General features: G+C 43.6%; 1 protein-coding gene across 10 annotated transcripts in view; it reads left to right on the forward strand.

The window, feature by feature from the left end:
* runx1 (RUNX family transcription factor 1) overlaps window positions 1-11,707 on the forward strand; it is a 53,296-nt gene extending 41,589 nt beyond the window's left edge. For 7 of the 10 annotated variants that reach the window (XM_076094259.1, XM_076094266.1, XM_076094258.1 and 4 more), the window contains 4 exons: window positions 1,452-1,556; window positions 3,126-3,338; window positions 9,545-9,718; window positions 9,808-11,707. In XM_076094259.1, coding sequence (XP_075950374.1) covers window positions 1,452-1,556; window positions 3,126-3,338; window positions 9,545-9,718; window positions 9,808-10,343 — 1,028 coding nt within the window. In that variant the 3' untranslated portion in view covers window positions 10,344-11,707. The remainder of the gene's footprint in view (window positions 1-1,451; window positions 1,557-3,125; window positions 3,339-9,544; window positions 9,719-9,807) is intronic. The other 3 variants (XM_076094257.1, XM_076094262.1, XM_076094265.1) reach the window with 1 other exon arrangement.
* The last annotated feature ends 1,223 nt before the right edge of the window (window positions 11,708-12,930 follow it).

The following is a 12,930-nucleotide window of genomic DNA, read 5'->3' on the forward strand; positions in this document are numbered from 1 at the left end:
ACAGGTTTTCAATTGTTCTTTAAAATGAAACTATTTAATTAAATATCTGTATATTTCATTACAATTTTGTATGCACATAATTTATGACAAAATTTCACAAGTCATGTTTTCTGCAACAATGTAATAGGGAAATGTTCAGAGAGAGAGAGAGAGAAAACAGAGAGAAGTGAGAGTAACACCTGGCATTACCCACATTAGTCTGCTGTGTGTGTGTGTGTGTGTGTGCCATCAGACTGTCTGCATGGGGAAACTTTACTCCAGCCCTGGCACACAACAACAGTGGTGATCTGCACGTGTGTGAGTGTGTGTGTTTGCAGCAGCCATAGTGTTGAGTGAGTGCTACTTCCAAATCTGAGGCTGGCAGTGGTCCACACACACACACACACACACGTGTGTCCCATAGTCCTATAAACGTGTAGTACACACTTGTGTCACCAGGGGATCAACTGAGTGTTTTATGGTCGATATTTTTGGATTATACCTTCGTCAAATAAAACACTTGTTTCTGATTGGCTGGCAAGAGCCCCTTAGAATGTATAGCCTACCTTTTCTAAATCAGAGCTCATAATGTTTTAAGCCATAGTTCTGATTAAGTGACTGACTGATAGTTGCTGTTTGATTCATTAATGACAGCAATTTAGTCATATGAGCTGTTTCCCTTTTCAGCATCTTCCCGGGTATTCCCATAATGCATGCATGCTTGTCAAGAACAATAACAGATGGTGAGATGGCTAAGCTGACTAGTTTTGTTTCTGCTTCTTCTAAAACTCTTTTTACTGGACGATTACAGCCATGCGTAGTTTATAGTGCAAACCTCTGACCAAACTACGCTGTAGCCGAGTCTGTTCGCTCCAAACCAGCTGATGGAAATGCACCACATTCACATTGTGTGTGTGTGTGTGTGTGTGTGTGTGTGTGTGTGTGTGTGTGTGTGTGTGTGTGTGTCGTTAACGCTACTTAAAACTGCCTGAAAATGGAATGGAAATGAAGCCTGTTGTCAGCTAAATCATAAATCATTATAATCCATCAAAAGCAATATAGTCCAGCATAATCAATATGCCCCCCCCCCCCCCCCCCCCCCCTCATCGCAAGACTATTTGAAGATTTTGTCTATCAGACTTTCTCTTTCTTCATCTCGTTGTTTCTTTCTGTGTGTGTGTGTGTGTGTGTGTGTGTGTGTGCGTGTGTGTGTGTGTGTGTGTGTGTGTGTGTGGTATCTGGTTTATTCCTGCCTGGGGGCTCATGACGTACATGACTTAATGCATTAAGCAGACCAAGAGGGGGGGGAGGAGAGAAGTAGTGGAGGGATTGAAAGGAGAGTATTACTTGAAAAAGATCCTAATACTAATGAACACTTTTCCTTTTTCCCCATTCTGTTTCCTTTCTTTTTTCTTTCTCTGACTATGCTCTCCCTGTCTTCCTCTCTTTTGTCCTATCCTTTTCTCTCCTAGGGAAGAGTTTCACTCTTACCATCACTGTGTTCACCAACCCTCCTCAGGTGGCCACATACCAGAGAGCCATTAAAATCACCGTGGACGGTCCTAGAGAGCCACGGCGTGAGTGACACTGACACACAGATGTTGACATGTTCCTCCTCAGCATAGGACATGTGGAGTCCCACAGGGTTACTGCCCACAAAGGCAGCATGTGTATTCAGTGTTAGCAGCAGCATCGTCAATCTTCTAAAGCTGCTGCAATGATCGGAGTTGATGTTAATTAACAACAATTCCTACACATGGTAACTAATGCCAATCAAACCCATCCACATGTACACTGCTCATATTGTAACGTCCGCTCAGACAGACGTCCCAGAAGAAAACTAATGTAGAAAACTTTGTAGAATAGGGTTGTATATTCAGTCCATCAATTAAGAAAAGTGAGATTAGATTAGGATTAGGGTAATGATTACAGTAGTACTCTTCATCAATATATTACTTTTTAATATACTAAAGTACATTTGATCTTAATACACTTAATACATCTCGTCTTATGTTGCATACCAGCCTCAGAAAGTTGTTTGGTACAGAATTGTATAGAATATTGCTTGAATGTAATGTTTTTATTCTATCACTGAAAGTTGTTAGTCATAAACATGTATTGTAGTCTATAGACTAGATATTTAATGAAGACATGCCTCTAATCCCTTCACATAAACTCTCAGTTGAGTGAGTCAATAAGGAACCTGATGCAACACTGAGTTCCTCTCCCACTCAGAGTGATGCAACATGGGGATTTCTAATGGCAGAAGAAAGCAAGAGAGAAAGACAGATTCCTTTAGTGCCAATAAACGCTTCTACAAACATCATGTCATATGAATAATTGTGATTCAGGTTAAATGGAACTGAACTGAGCGACACTGTCAGAAGAGACGTGAGGTGACAGAAAGAGAGGAAGACTCCTGCCAGCTCCGCTCAGCTGTGAATAACCATCACTCGTCTCTAACTCGCCCACTCACACACACACACACACACACACACACACACACACACACACATATTCAGTATAAATACACACACTTGCACACTTCCCCCATTGGGAGGAAGTGCCTGTAACTGGAGCTCAGTCTCAGTGCTTTGAAGTGCAGCCAACACCACAGACAGCGTGACAGACCACCACACACACACACACAGGGAGACAGCCAGACCCCTATGCGGCGCCCATCGTCAGATTCCCGAACACATTAGCAGACAGAGTGTGTTAACAATGTCGGGACATTGTTGTAGCTTGTATTGGGTTGTAACTGTTACTGTAATCCCTGGATTATATAATCATAGTACAAGCATGAAGTAATCTGCTGACGAATCACCTCTTCATATATTTGTGTGGCACACTTTTCAATTGTGGTAACAGGTACTTTTCAATTGAAAGTGCAGAAAGTCGATGGTACACTCTTTGAAATAAAGGTGCTAGCTAGGACACTTTGGATGAATAGCGTTCTTAATGGAACCTTTAGTCTCACAATTACCCCTTGAAAACACTTTCTTCAAATAATTGTTCTTCAGAAGCAAATGGTTCTGGGTAGAACCTCAGCCCTTCTGGAAGAAACCGTTTGGAACTCTTATTTCTAAGATTGTAGGGAGCGATATACTGTATATGTAAATAAGTTCCATCTCTCTCTCTCCCAGGTCATCGTCAGAAGATGGACGAAGTCAAATCCGGCTCCCTGGCTTTCTCCGAGAGGCTAACAGAGCTGGAGCAGCTGAGACGGAGCTCGATGAGGGTGACGCCTCCTCACCACCATCACCACCATCACCATCAACACTCCGCTAACACCCGCCAATCTGCAGCACTCAACTCTGCCACCTTCTCCAGCCCTACACACGCTCAGATAACTGCTGGTAAGAGCCCAAAAGGGATTTATGTCTATCTGCCTTAATCAAGAAAAGAAGCCAAGAGGCAGCACAGAGGAGAATTCAGTCTTCCTGCCTGTCCAAGACTAATCTCTGTAAACACATATCTGCATATGAATGTTTGTAGTCCGAGCACTAGAGCATTGGCCCAAAATGCAATCTTGGAACCCACCTGCTATTACACACTTTTCCTTTTTATTAGCTTGGCTAATTGACTTCTTGCAACAATACTTACTGAAAATCCGGTCATAGACGTTGTCTCTCAATTCCATTCTGTCGTGGATTAACACTGACTACACAGCAGCCAACATTACAAATTCCCCAATTTAACGGTAAAGGTTACATGCTGTTTGCCAAACCCCGCAACTGAGACATTTTAGTCAATGGCTCATTAAATCTTCTACTGGAAGAATGTTGATGCTACAAACTTTCTTTGACTGATAACGTTTGGATGAATCAGGCGGGTGCAAAGTAACTACAAAACACTGATCAAGAACGCTGTCTTATCATCACAAACAAAGCTCAAAGCTATGCTAGGGCAATGCTACCAAGTACAGTGATAGTCCTCCTTATGTACCCAGCTATATAGCATGACTGGCTGGTATTTAACCAAAACCTTCCCATCATTTATAATACAGAGCACAACCCACGAGTGCATTACATTAATACGGCAGATACTGTTATCGAAAGCAGCTTTCTGTTGGGGTTCAGTGGGCTCGAGGACCCTTCTAGTACAGATTCTCCATGAGTGTCTTTGCATGGGACCAGAGCTACTGTAGCTAATGCTAGCAGAGCATTCCTTTTTGGACTAGCTATAACATGTCTACACCTCAAATATCCTGCTTTCCAAAAGAGGATTTGCTGTGTTCTAAGGTGTAACGATACCAATGTGGGTTGAAATAACAACCCTATTCTTTAATACAAGTCGTGGCTAGCGTGTGATTGCGAAGTGCTGTAAAGTACATTTAAGTGGCCACCATAACAGTTCATTCCTACTCTTTGAGTCATGCTGCCTTCATGTTGCGTGGAAACCTGAATGGTCATTGTTTTTAAATAGAAGAAAAAGTAATTTTTAATGAATCCCTTTTCTCCAGAATCTGACTTCCTTTTGAATTACCCAGAAACCCTGTTCAGTATTTGTGAAGCACTTAAGCCATCATTTAGTTCATCTTTCTCAGAAATCAACATTTACTCACAGCAGTGCAAGGGACATCTTGAAATTTCGAAATGCAAAGTTGTTGCTAGAACAGAGCGAGAACAGCCTCTAACAAACCTACGGCCCTTACATGTCCTGGATTCAAACAGGCCAATCACATTGTCCACATGCGTGGGGGCGTGTGGGCTGCCACGAGGGCTTACGCTCTGTTATTGGTCGAAGTTGTCGACGGCAGGGATCTGTTTATTGGCATGGGGAGAGAGATTTTTTATAGTGAACAGCAGAAACAGTGAGTGAACTGTTTGTGTGAGTATGTTAGCAGCCGCACCAACAACAGTTCTGCGCTAGTTCTGTGTTTTCTGCTATGCAGGTCTTTTAAAACGCTATAATTGTTTCCACTTTGGTGTTTGGTGTGTACAGCTGTTAATCGACACTCTTCAAATCTTGACAATCTCTGCTGTGTGGCCAATAGGTGTTCCACTTTACAGTCCCAGTAGTCCATTTTATATTCTCTAATGTGTGCATTCACATATTTAGGCTGTTTCCTGGGAGTGCTAAGGGGCCTGATGTTTAGAAACCTTTCGTCTACTTGTGCCTTCACAGCTAACCTGTTTGGTTCGGTTAAAAGAAACTCAGGACAGTTTGCTTTGTTACTTCGATTTGCTTGGGATGCTGTGAAAGCTGTCAATCAAACCTTGGTGCGGACCAAACAACCAAATAGAGACAGCCTGAAAAGGTGGGTCTCGGTCCGCTTCCAAGCGGACTCTGGTGCAGTGTGATTATGGTGTGAAAGCAAACAAACCAACCACAGGGTTTTATGATAGCAGATGTGTGATTTTAGCATGAATTCAAAAGCTAAACTACTAATAAATCCATCTGCTGATGGTGAAATCTGTTCACGTTACCTGTCAGTTTGTATAACTTCATGTTTAACAATGTAGCATTTTTTCCCTTGGTCCGGACCAAATGAACCCAACTACAGGTGTGAAAGCAGCCTGAATGGTTAACATTAGCAGTTTAATTCAAACTCTAGTGACCAGCACACTAATACTTAATACAACAAATTACATCCATTACACCATGTCTGTGTGTGTGTGTGTCTGTGTCTGTGTGTGTGTGTGTGTGTCTGTGTGTGTGTGTGTTTCTCAAACTTGTGCATTCAGCTTGCATCAAACCTCATTGTTCCTCCTTGTGGTTTTAGTGAGATCCATTGTGGTCTGTGTGTGCGTGTGTATGTGTGTGTGTGTGAGTGTGTGTTGCGGTTGCCGTGGATACTCTATGTGGTACCAAAATACAGTATCTGTTCCTCTTCTGCCTTCAGTGGTAGTGACGCTGTGTGCATTTGCATGTATATGTGTGTGTGTGTGTGTGTGTGTGTGTGTGTCTGTAAGTGAGGAAGCAAGTCATGCCTAAAGGAGGAAATGAGAGTCAGCTGGCAGGAAGTGCCACTGTGTGAAAGAAAAAGCAAAGAAAACTTATAACTGTCAGAATTTGAAAAACGTCTTCTAATTTAATTTCAAGGGTGGTCCACCACTGGATATGATGCATTTTACTGTAATATGTTTCCTACTAATTGTTGAATTAATACTGGTTGTCTATGCAAAGCCTTCCACAACCCTAAAGACCAAATAGGGAGATTACCAGGGTCCAAATATGTATACACCTTTACAATTAGTATACAAATATATTCAAAAATCCAAAGTAGACTTCAAAGAAAATAGGATTGAATATGAAATACTACTACTAAGTAATAGAACGTTTTTTACAGTAATGGATGCAACATAGCCCTTCAAATGAATTAAACTAGGAAAGGAGGTATATGAAAAATAGAAGCCAAAATACAATACAATGAATATACTTTATATACAACTCTAAAGATTAGTGGATAGACACTATGCATACATAATCTACACCAGTGATTTTCAACCGCTATGCCGCGGCACACCAGTGTGCCGTGAGAGATCGTCAGGTCATGCTCAGCAATCCGTTTGCAGTTGATGTGGAAAGAGCACCTGTGGAGCTGATAGACCTCCAGTGTAATGACACTCAAGGCAAAGTATGACTCTGAGGGCGCTGCTTCACCCCGAAACGATGCCTCAAATCTGCCTACATGCTGCTCAAACGCTCTGCTTGTTTGGAAGCACATACCTGTGTGAGCAGCTTTTCTCTGTGATGAAGATGAACAAAAACCCACACAGGAGTCGTCTCACTGATGCACCTTCACTCCATCGTGAGGGTTTCCACAGAACCTAACCCCAGACTTTAATGAACTGGCAGCCAAGAAAAGATGCCAAACATCTAGCTCTGGTACATATGCATAAAAGAATGTAGCAAACGTATTCATTTTGCTCTTTGTCCAATATCCCTTCTATCCTGTTTATTAAATGGTGACTCTATTTGGCCCTCAACGTAGTCCCAATTTTTAATTTTGTCCCTGCCTGGGATTAAGTTTGACACCATGGCATTTTGTAACTTTTTTGGTTGTTGGTGTGCCGCGGGATCTTTTTAATGTAAAAAATGTGCCGCGGCTCAGAAAAGGTTGAAAAACACTGATCTACACCATCAAGATAAATGCATATCAGGAGGGCCTGAATTGAATAGAAATTGAAATTAATACTGGCGTCATAATAAAATTACCTAAAAATAACTTGAATTTCGTGCAGCGATATTGTACAACACCGAGGTTGCCGACTTGCTCATCTGATCACCATCATTGTGTGTGTGTGTGTGTGTGTGTGTGTGTGTGTGTGTGTGTGGTGAAGTGGATGAACTTTACTCAGCACGGTGGTTCTTTAATTACGTCAACAACTTAAAACCTAACAGGCAGCTGGATCCATGCCAAGCGTGTTAGAGAATGTTAGTAGTGGACTGCTGTAGTTAAATGCCCTTCATCCCCATACATCATCTGAGGCTGGCTCCTGTGTGGTCGCACCAGGTTAAACAGTGCCCATCCACAGTGATGCCGACTAGCTAGTTACATGAAAGGAAAGCCTGTGTGAACTTTGCTGCAGTGAACATAGGGCTGAGGGAATGACTGAGGGAACATAGGACTGAGGGAATTTAGGGCTGAGGGAACGACTGAGGGAACATAGGACTGAGGGAACATAGGGTTGAGGGAACATAGGGCTGAGGGAACATAGGACTGAGGGAACATAGGGTTGAGGGAACATAGGGCTGAGGGAACGACTGAGGGAACATAGGGTCTCAACCCTAGGACTGAGGGAACATAGGGTTGAGGGAACATAAGATTAAGGGAACATAGGTTTGAGGGAACATAAAACAGAGGAAACATAGGGTTGAGGGAATATATAGGCCTACATGCGCTCCTTTGTGACAAAGATTTTTTCAGATAACGTTTTATTGTTTATCCAGCTCAGTAAGTAAAATAAATATTCTCAACCCAACTCTAAATTGCTGGTAGGTGTGAATATGAGTGTGAATGGTTTTCTGTCTCTCCGCGTCAGCCCTGTGATCGTCTGCCGACCTGTCCATGGTGTACCCTGTCTTCTCCCAATGTTGGGATCGGCTTCAGCCCCCCTCATGGATGGATATCCTCAAACCATAAAGAAGCACTTAATTCTTGAGTATATTTGAAAAATGGAAATTGTCAGATAGGAGATACACGGTTTTCACAAAGAACCACTGCCCCTGCAAACGTTGTGTTTTTCCAGATTAGAAGATTTGCATGCCACAAAAAGTTGCCTGATTTTGTTGTGTTTTGCCTCTGGTTTATTGGTGAGGTCTAAAACACCCTACAGAAACCATTGAATAACAACAAATTACTACTGTATAATGTTCTTTTATCTAAGTATTGATCCATTCTAAAAGCAAAGTGTAATCAGTCAAACTGAATCATACCCATCATATCAGAAACTGATGACACTCGCTGCACCAGGTCTCATTTGAACAAGATAAATGGGTCCGTCTCATCATTTCGGTCATCAATTAGCCAACCTAAAAACACCACAGACATGTCTTTCTATCTGTTCTATTTTAAACAGCCAGCGGATTGTGACTTTTGCTGTAGTGTACTCTGCCTGGGGAGAGAAGCAAGGAAAGGAGGTGGCTTGGCACAGGGCCTGGGCTTCACCACCACCCAGATACACACACACACACACGTCAATGCTTGGGAGAGCTCTTGGCTGGACTTGAAAAGCCTTCATTGACGTCTGGCTGCTGTGTACAATTTGCCTCCTCGTCTGGCTGCACACACACACACACACACACACACACAAACCCATACATGTACACACTCTTGTCTGCAAGTCTGTGGGTGATCAGAGCCATTTATTAGACTGTGGGGAAAAAGACTGGATTGAATGAAATAACTCACACACACACAGCCCTCCCCTTCATCCGTCCACCCCCATGCTAAGTTAATTGCTTCCTCTTCTCCATCTCTCTCTTCTGTTCCTTTCACTAGCAACAGATTTTGTCTCAAGACTCCAGTTCATTTAAATCAGCCTTTATTTTGCACACATCATGTTCAATATTGTATATTTGAATCTGTCTCTTGTGAGTCCCCCAACCTTATAGAAGTGTATAGAACTGTATAGAAGGTGTAATAGTAGATTTCTGAAGTAAGTGTGTTAACAGCATTGTGTGGCTCAACTTCTCATTCTCAACATTCAACTTGTGCTGCATTCACATGGAAGCAAGCAAACCGGATATCATTTTTATGGACAAAATTAGGTGAGGCCGACAGATAATACTGGATCAGCATCAGTAGACGATTGCCATCCAAAGTTAAAATATTTTGACTTCATGCCGTCCTCCACCACAGAACTCACAAGCGGATGTTATGAGCTCCCTCACACAAGGAGGAAGTTGTTAAAGTTTGGAATAGATTATTAAGAGAAAGCTGCATTTTATAGCGACATGCCTTATTAGAATAATTACATAAAATTAATTATTGTTGATAATTACTTGTAAACTATACGACATCACCATAGCAACATATCATCATGCGTGTTGAGTTGGGTCCGTCTGATTCCAATTGAAGGCAGCATCACTCTGATCAAAACCCTTTGCTTCACAGCTCTGAAGGTTTCAATCTCTCTCTTAGACTCCAGACAGATGCAGGCGTCTCCATCTTGGTCCTACGACCAATCCTATCCCTACCTTGGCCAGATAACCACGCCCAGTGTCCACACAGCCAATCCCCTTTCGCCTGGTCGGTCGTCGCTCAGTGACTTGACGTCACGACTCACAGGTAACACACACAAGCATGTGCACAGAGAGCAACCAGAGAGAAGTGAGTAAATAAGTAGGTTGTAACCTCTGACCTTTGCCCTCTCTCAGGTCCCGACCTCACGGCCTTTGGCGACCCCAGGATGACCTTAGAACGACCTTTCACCTCCCTTCCCTCCTTGCCTGAGTCTCGTTTCTCCGACCCCCGGGTCCACTACCCTCCCACAGCGGCCGCCTTCACCTACACCCCCTCTCACAACGCCGTCTCTAACGGCGCCCTCGGCCTCGCCATGGCGACCACTCCAGCGGGGAGGTATCACACCTACCTGCCTCCGCCCTACCCGGCGAACACCCCCCACCAGGCTCAAAACGGGCCCTTCCAGTCCACCTCCTCGCCGTATCACCTGTACTACTCCACCGCCGCCGGCGCATACCAGTTCTCGATGATGGCCGGGGGAGGCGGCAGCAGTGACTCGCGCTCCCCGCCGAGGATCCTGCCGCCGTGCACCAATGCCTCCACAGGCTCCTCCCTCCTGCACCCCTCTTTGCCCAATCAGAATGAAGGAGTGGGTGTAGAGGTGGAGTCAAGCCACAGTAGCTCTCCAACAAACATGGCAGCTGCTGAAGCGGTCTGGAGACCTTACTGAACCCGGATAGGCGGTTTAAGGCGACCACCTGGTCATGTGGCGGCAGACAGCGGACATCACTAAACACAAACACATAAATCACTACTCTGTATGTGGCTCTCAGCTCCAGGCTATTGTTGTTTCTGTTTTGAAAAGGCTCAGTCATTTTCCAACACAGCTGGTCACTGTAGTGTTTATCAAACATTACTCAAACAGGAGGAAGTCATGCATTTCTTCAGGACTATTTTCAGCTGCAGATTAATCCACATTTGGTGCCCGAGTGATATTTTGTGGCAGCAGGACGGTGTATCTGGGACCAAGTGAAGAGAAACTACAGTGTGTTCATGGTGATGAAGAAACGTGTCAGCCAGAGCAACAGTGAGGGTTTTAATAGAGCTCTATGGCTCAGAGGAAGAGGAGATAGCAGGTGTTTGATACATGTTAAATGTCACCTGAGCACATGTCATATTTTGAAAAACAGCACCCAGTACTGAGCATCATCACTTGACCAGGAGCCAGTGTAAAACTACTGACAAAACAAGCAGAATGACAGCAGTGAGTGGGCTTGTTTGGTCATATGAACCCAACATCCCAGTGTCACTGTCAGGACATAGAAAAGAACAGGAGAGAAGATGTAATAGGGACAGATACACAGAGAGAAGCAGGGTCAAAGTGCATGCAGCAGCACTGGACTGATCTCAGCTTCCTTTGTAAAATAACAAGACTTCATCCTCATAAATGTTGTTGGTGTTGTGTATTGATCATTTTGCTCATGCCTGTTTGTGTTTACCTTCATCTTTCTATCACTCTCTCTACCCCATGACTTCACCACTCCTCTCTGCTTCTTGGTTGACATTTTTTATAGAAAAACGGAGCCTATCATCTCCTGAAGAAATGAAAGAAACACGATCACGTCACTGACTGTGGGTGTTTTATGGCCCCTGAGGCAAATGTGGACAAAACCTATGACATGATTGACGAATCTTAACTTTACATTGGTTGAGCCAGTCCGTCGATTACATATTTATTACAGACGGCCCTCACCAGACTGGATTCTGAGATCAGATCAGATTTCTAGTGAGAAACCATTACAGCATGGAGTTTAGTCAAATGCTTTAATTTATTTTTGCAATACCATTTTAGTAGCATTTCATGTGTGTGTGTGTGTGTGTGTGTGTGTGTATGTCACATTTACCCATGATCCACTGTTGATGTGTACTGTATATAATCAGGGCTGTAAATGACACCTGCAGTTGATCATGTTTTCATCACCCCTTCCTCTCTCTCTTTGTCTCTCTCACACACACACATCATTTTGTTTTGGCATCGTTGATGGTGCACATTTGGTTTTGAGTTATATAAACATTCTTGCAATGAAAATACAACTCTTGTCCTGTGTTACTGGTCGTCTGATGTGTTTTATCGATGATCTTTCTCTTTCTATAGAATTCACTCCTGCAAGTTGCCACCTGTATCTATGACAAACTATTCCCAAACACCGCACACACCCACACCCTCACACACAAACATTTATCCTTTGCTATTCCTGAACCTGTAGGAATTTCAACAGGCAAACAGACAAGCCCTAGCTTGTCTGTTTAGACACATACACACACACACACACACACAGAAGTTGCCAAATAAGGGTGAAGTGCAGCCAGGCAGTGAGTACACAGTATGAAGAGATGATGTACTGCAGGAGAAGGACAAAGTGGTAGAGCGTTGTCCTTCAATCAGACATTCTTAAGACATTCGGCGGTTCGATCCCCGGCTCCGCTAGTCCATGTCGATGTGTCCTTGGGTAAGACACTTAATTCCAAATTGCTCCCGTAGCTGCTCACGGTGTATGAATGGGTGTGAATGTTAGATAGTCCTGATGGCACCTTGCATAGTAGCTCCTGTCATCAGTGTATGAATGGGTGTGAATGGGTATGAATGGGTGAATGACATGTAGTGTGAAAGTGCTTTGAGTGGTCAGAAGAAAAGCAAATGGCTGTACAAGTTCAATTACCAGTGTGAACTTGGTAATACCTCACAAACTCAGGTGACAAGCTCCACCGGCAGCAGTTGTGATGAACGTGTTTTGACCCTGTGGTCAAAACACTTCACTACTTCAGGCAGCCTTGTCAGCAAGGAAAGTGAGAAAAGCCCAGGTTGATTTTCACAACTGCTCAGCATCTGGAAGTGAACTCCAGTATGCTCCAAACACATCCAAAGGCAAAAGTGTTTATAGGTTTTCTGATGGGCTGGACTTCATTGGAGAACAGCCTGCCATCACAGAGCAGAGTGGTACTCAAAGAATTGTGCAAATGGAAATTACAGTCTCTCTTCGAAGACATTCTTGGTGCTTGAGAGAGACGTTCAAACACCGCCTACTTTCACACCTCCTCACAGCTGGCCAATTACTGCGAGACGTGGGAGAGAAGGTTGTCCATTTCAGATAGTTAAAGTTACTGTGAGAAGCTTTTACCGCTAATTAAACAAGACCATCAGCAAGAAGATTGCTACTATCGTAGAGTCGCTTGTCATCTGTGTTATCGATGCCACCGCGTAAGATTCTGGTGAAATCAGATGAAATCACACAGCTCAGACTGCAGGGGGGCCTTTG

Source organism: Anarhichas minor, unplaced genomic scaffold (genome assembly GCF_050575085.1).
Source record: "Anarhichas minor isolate MPS153535 unplaced genomic scaffold, ASM5057508v1 ptg000018l, whole genome shotgun sequence".
NCBI lineage: Eukaryota > Metazoa > Chordata > Actinopteri > Perciformes > Anarhichadidae > Anarhichas > Anarhichas minor.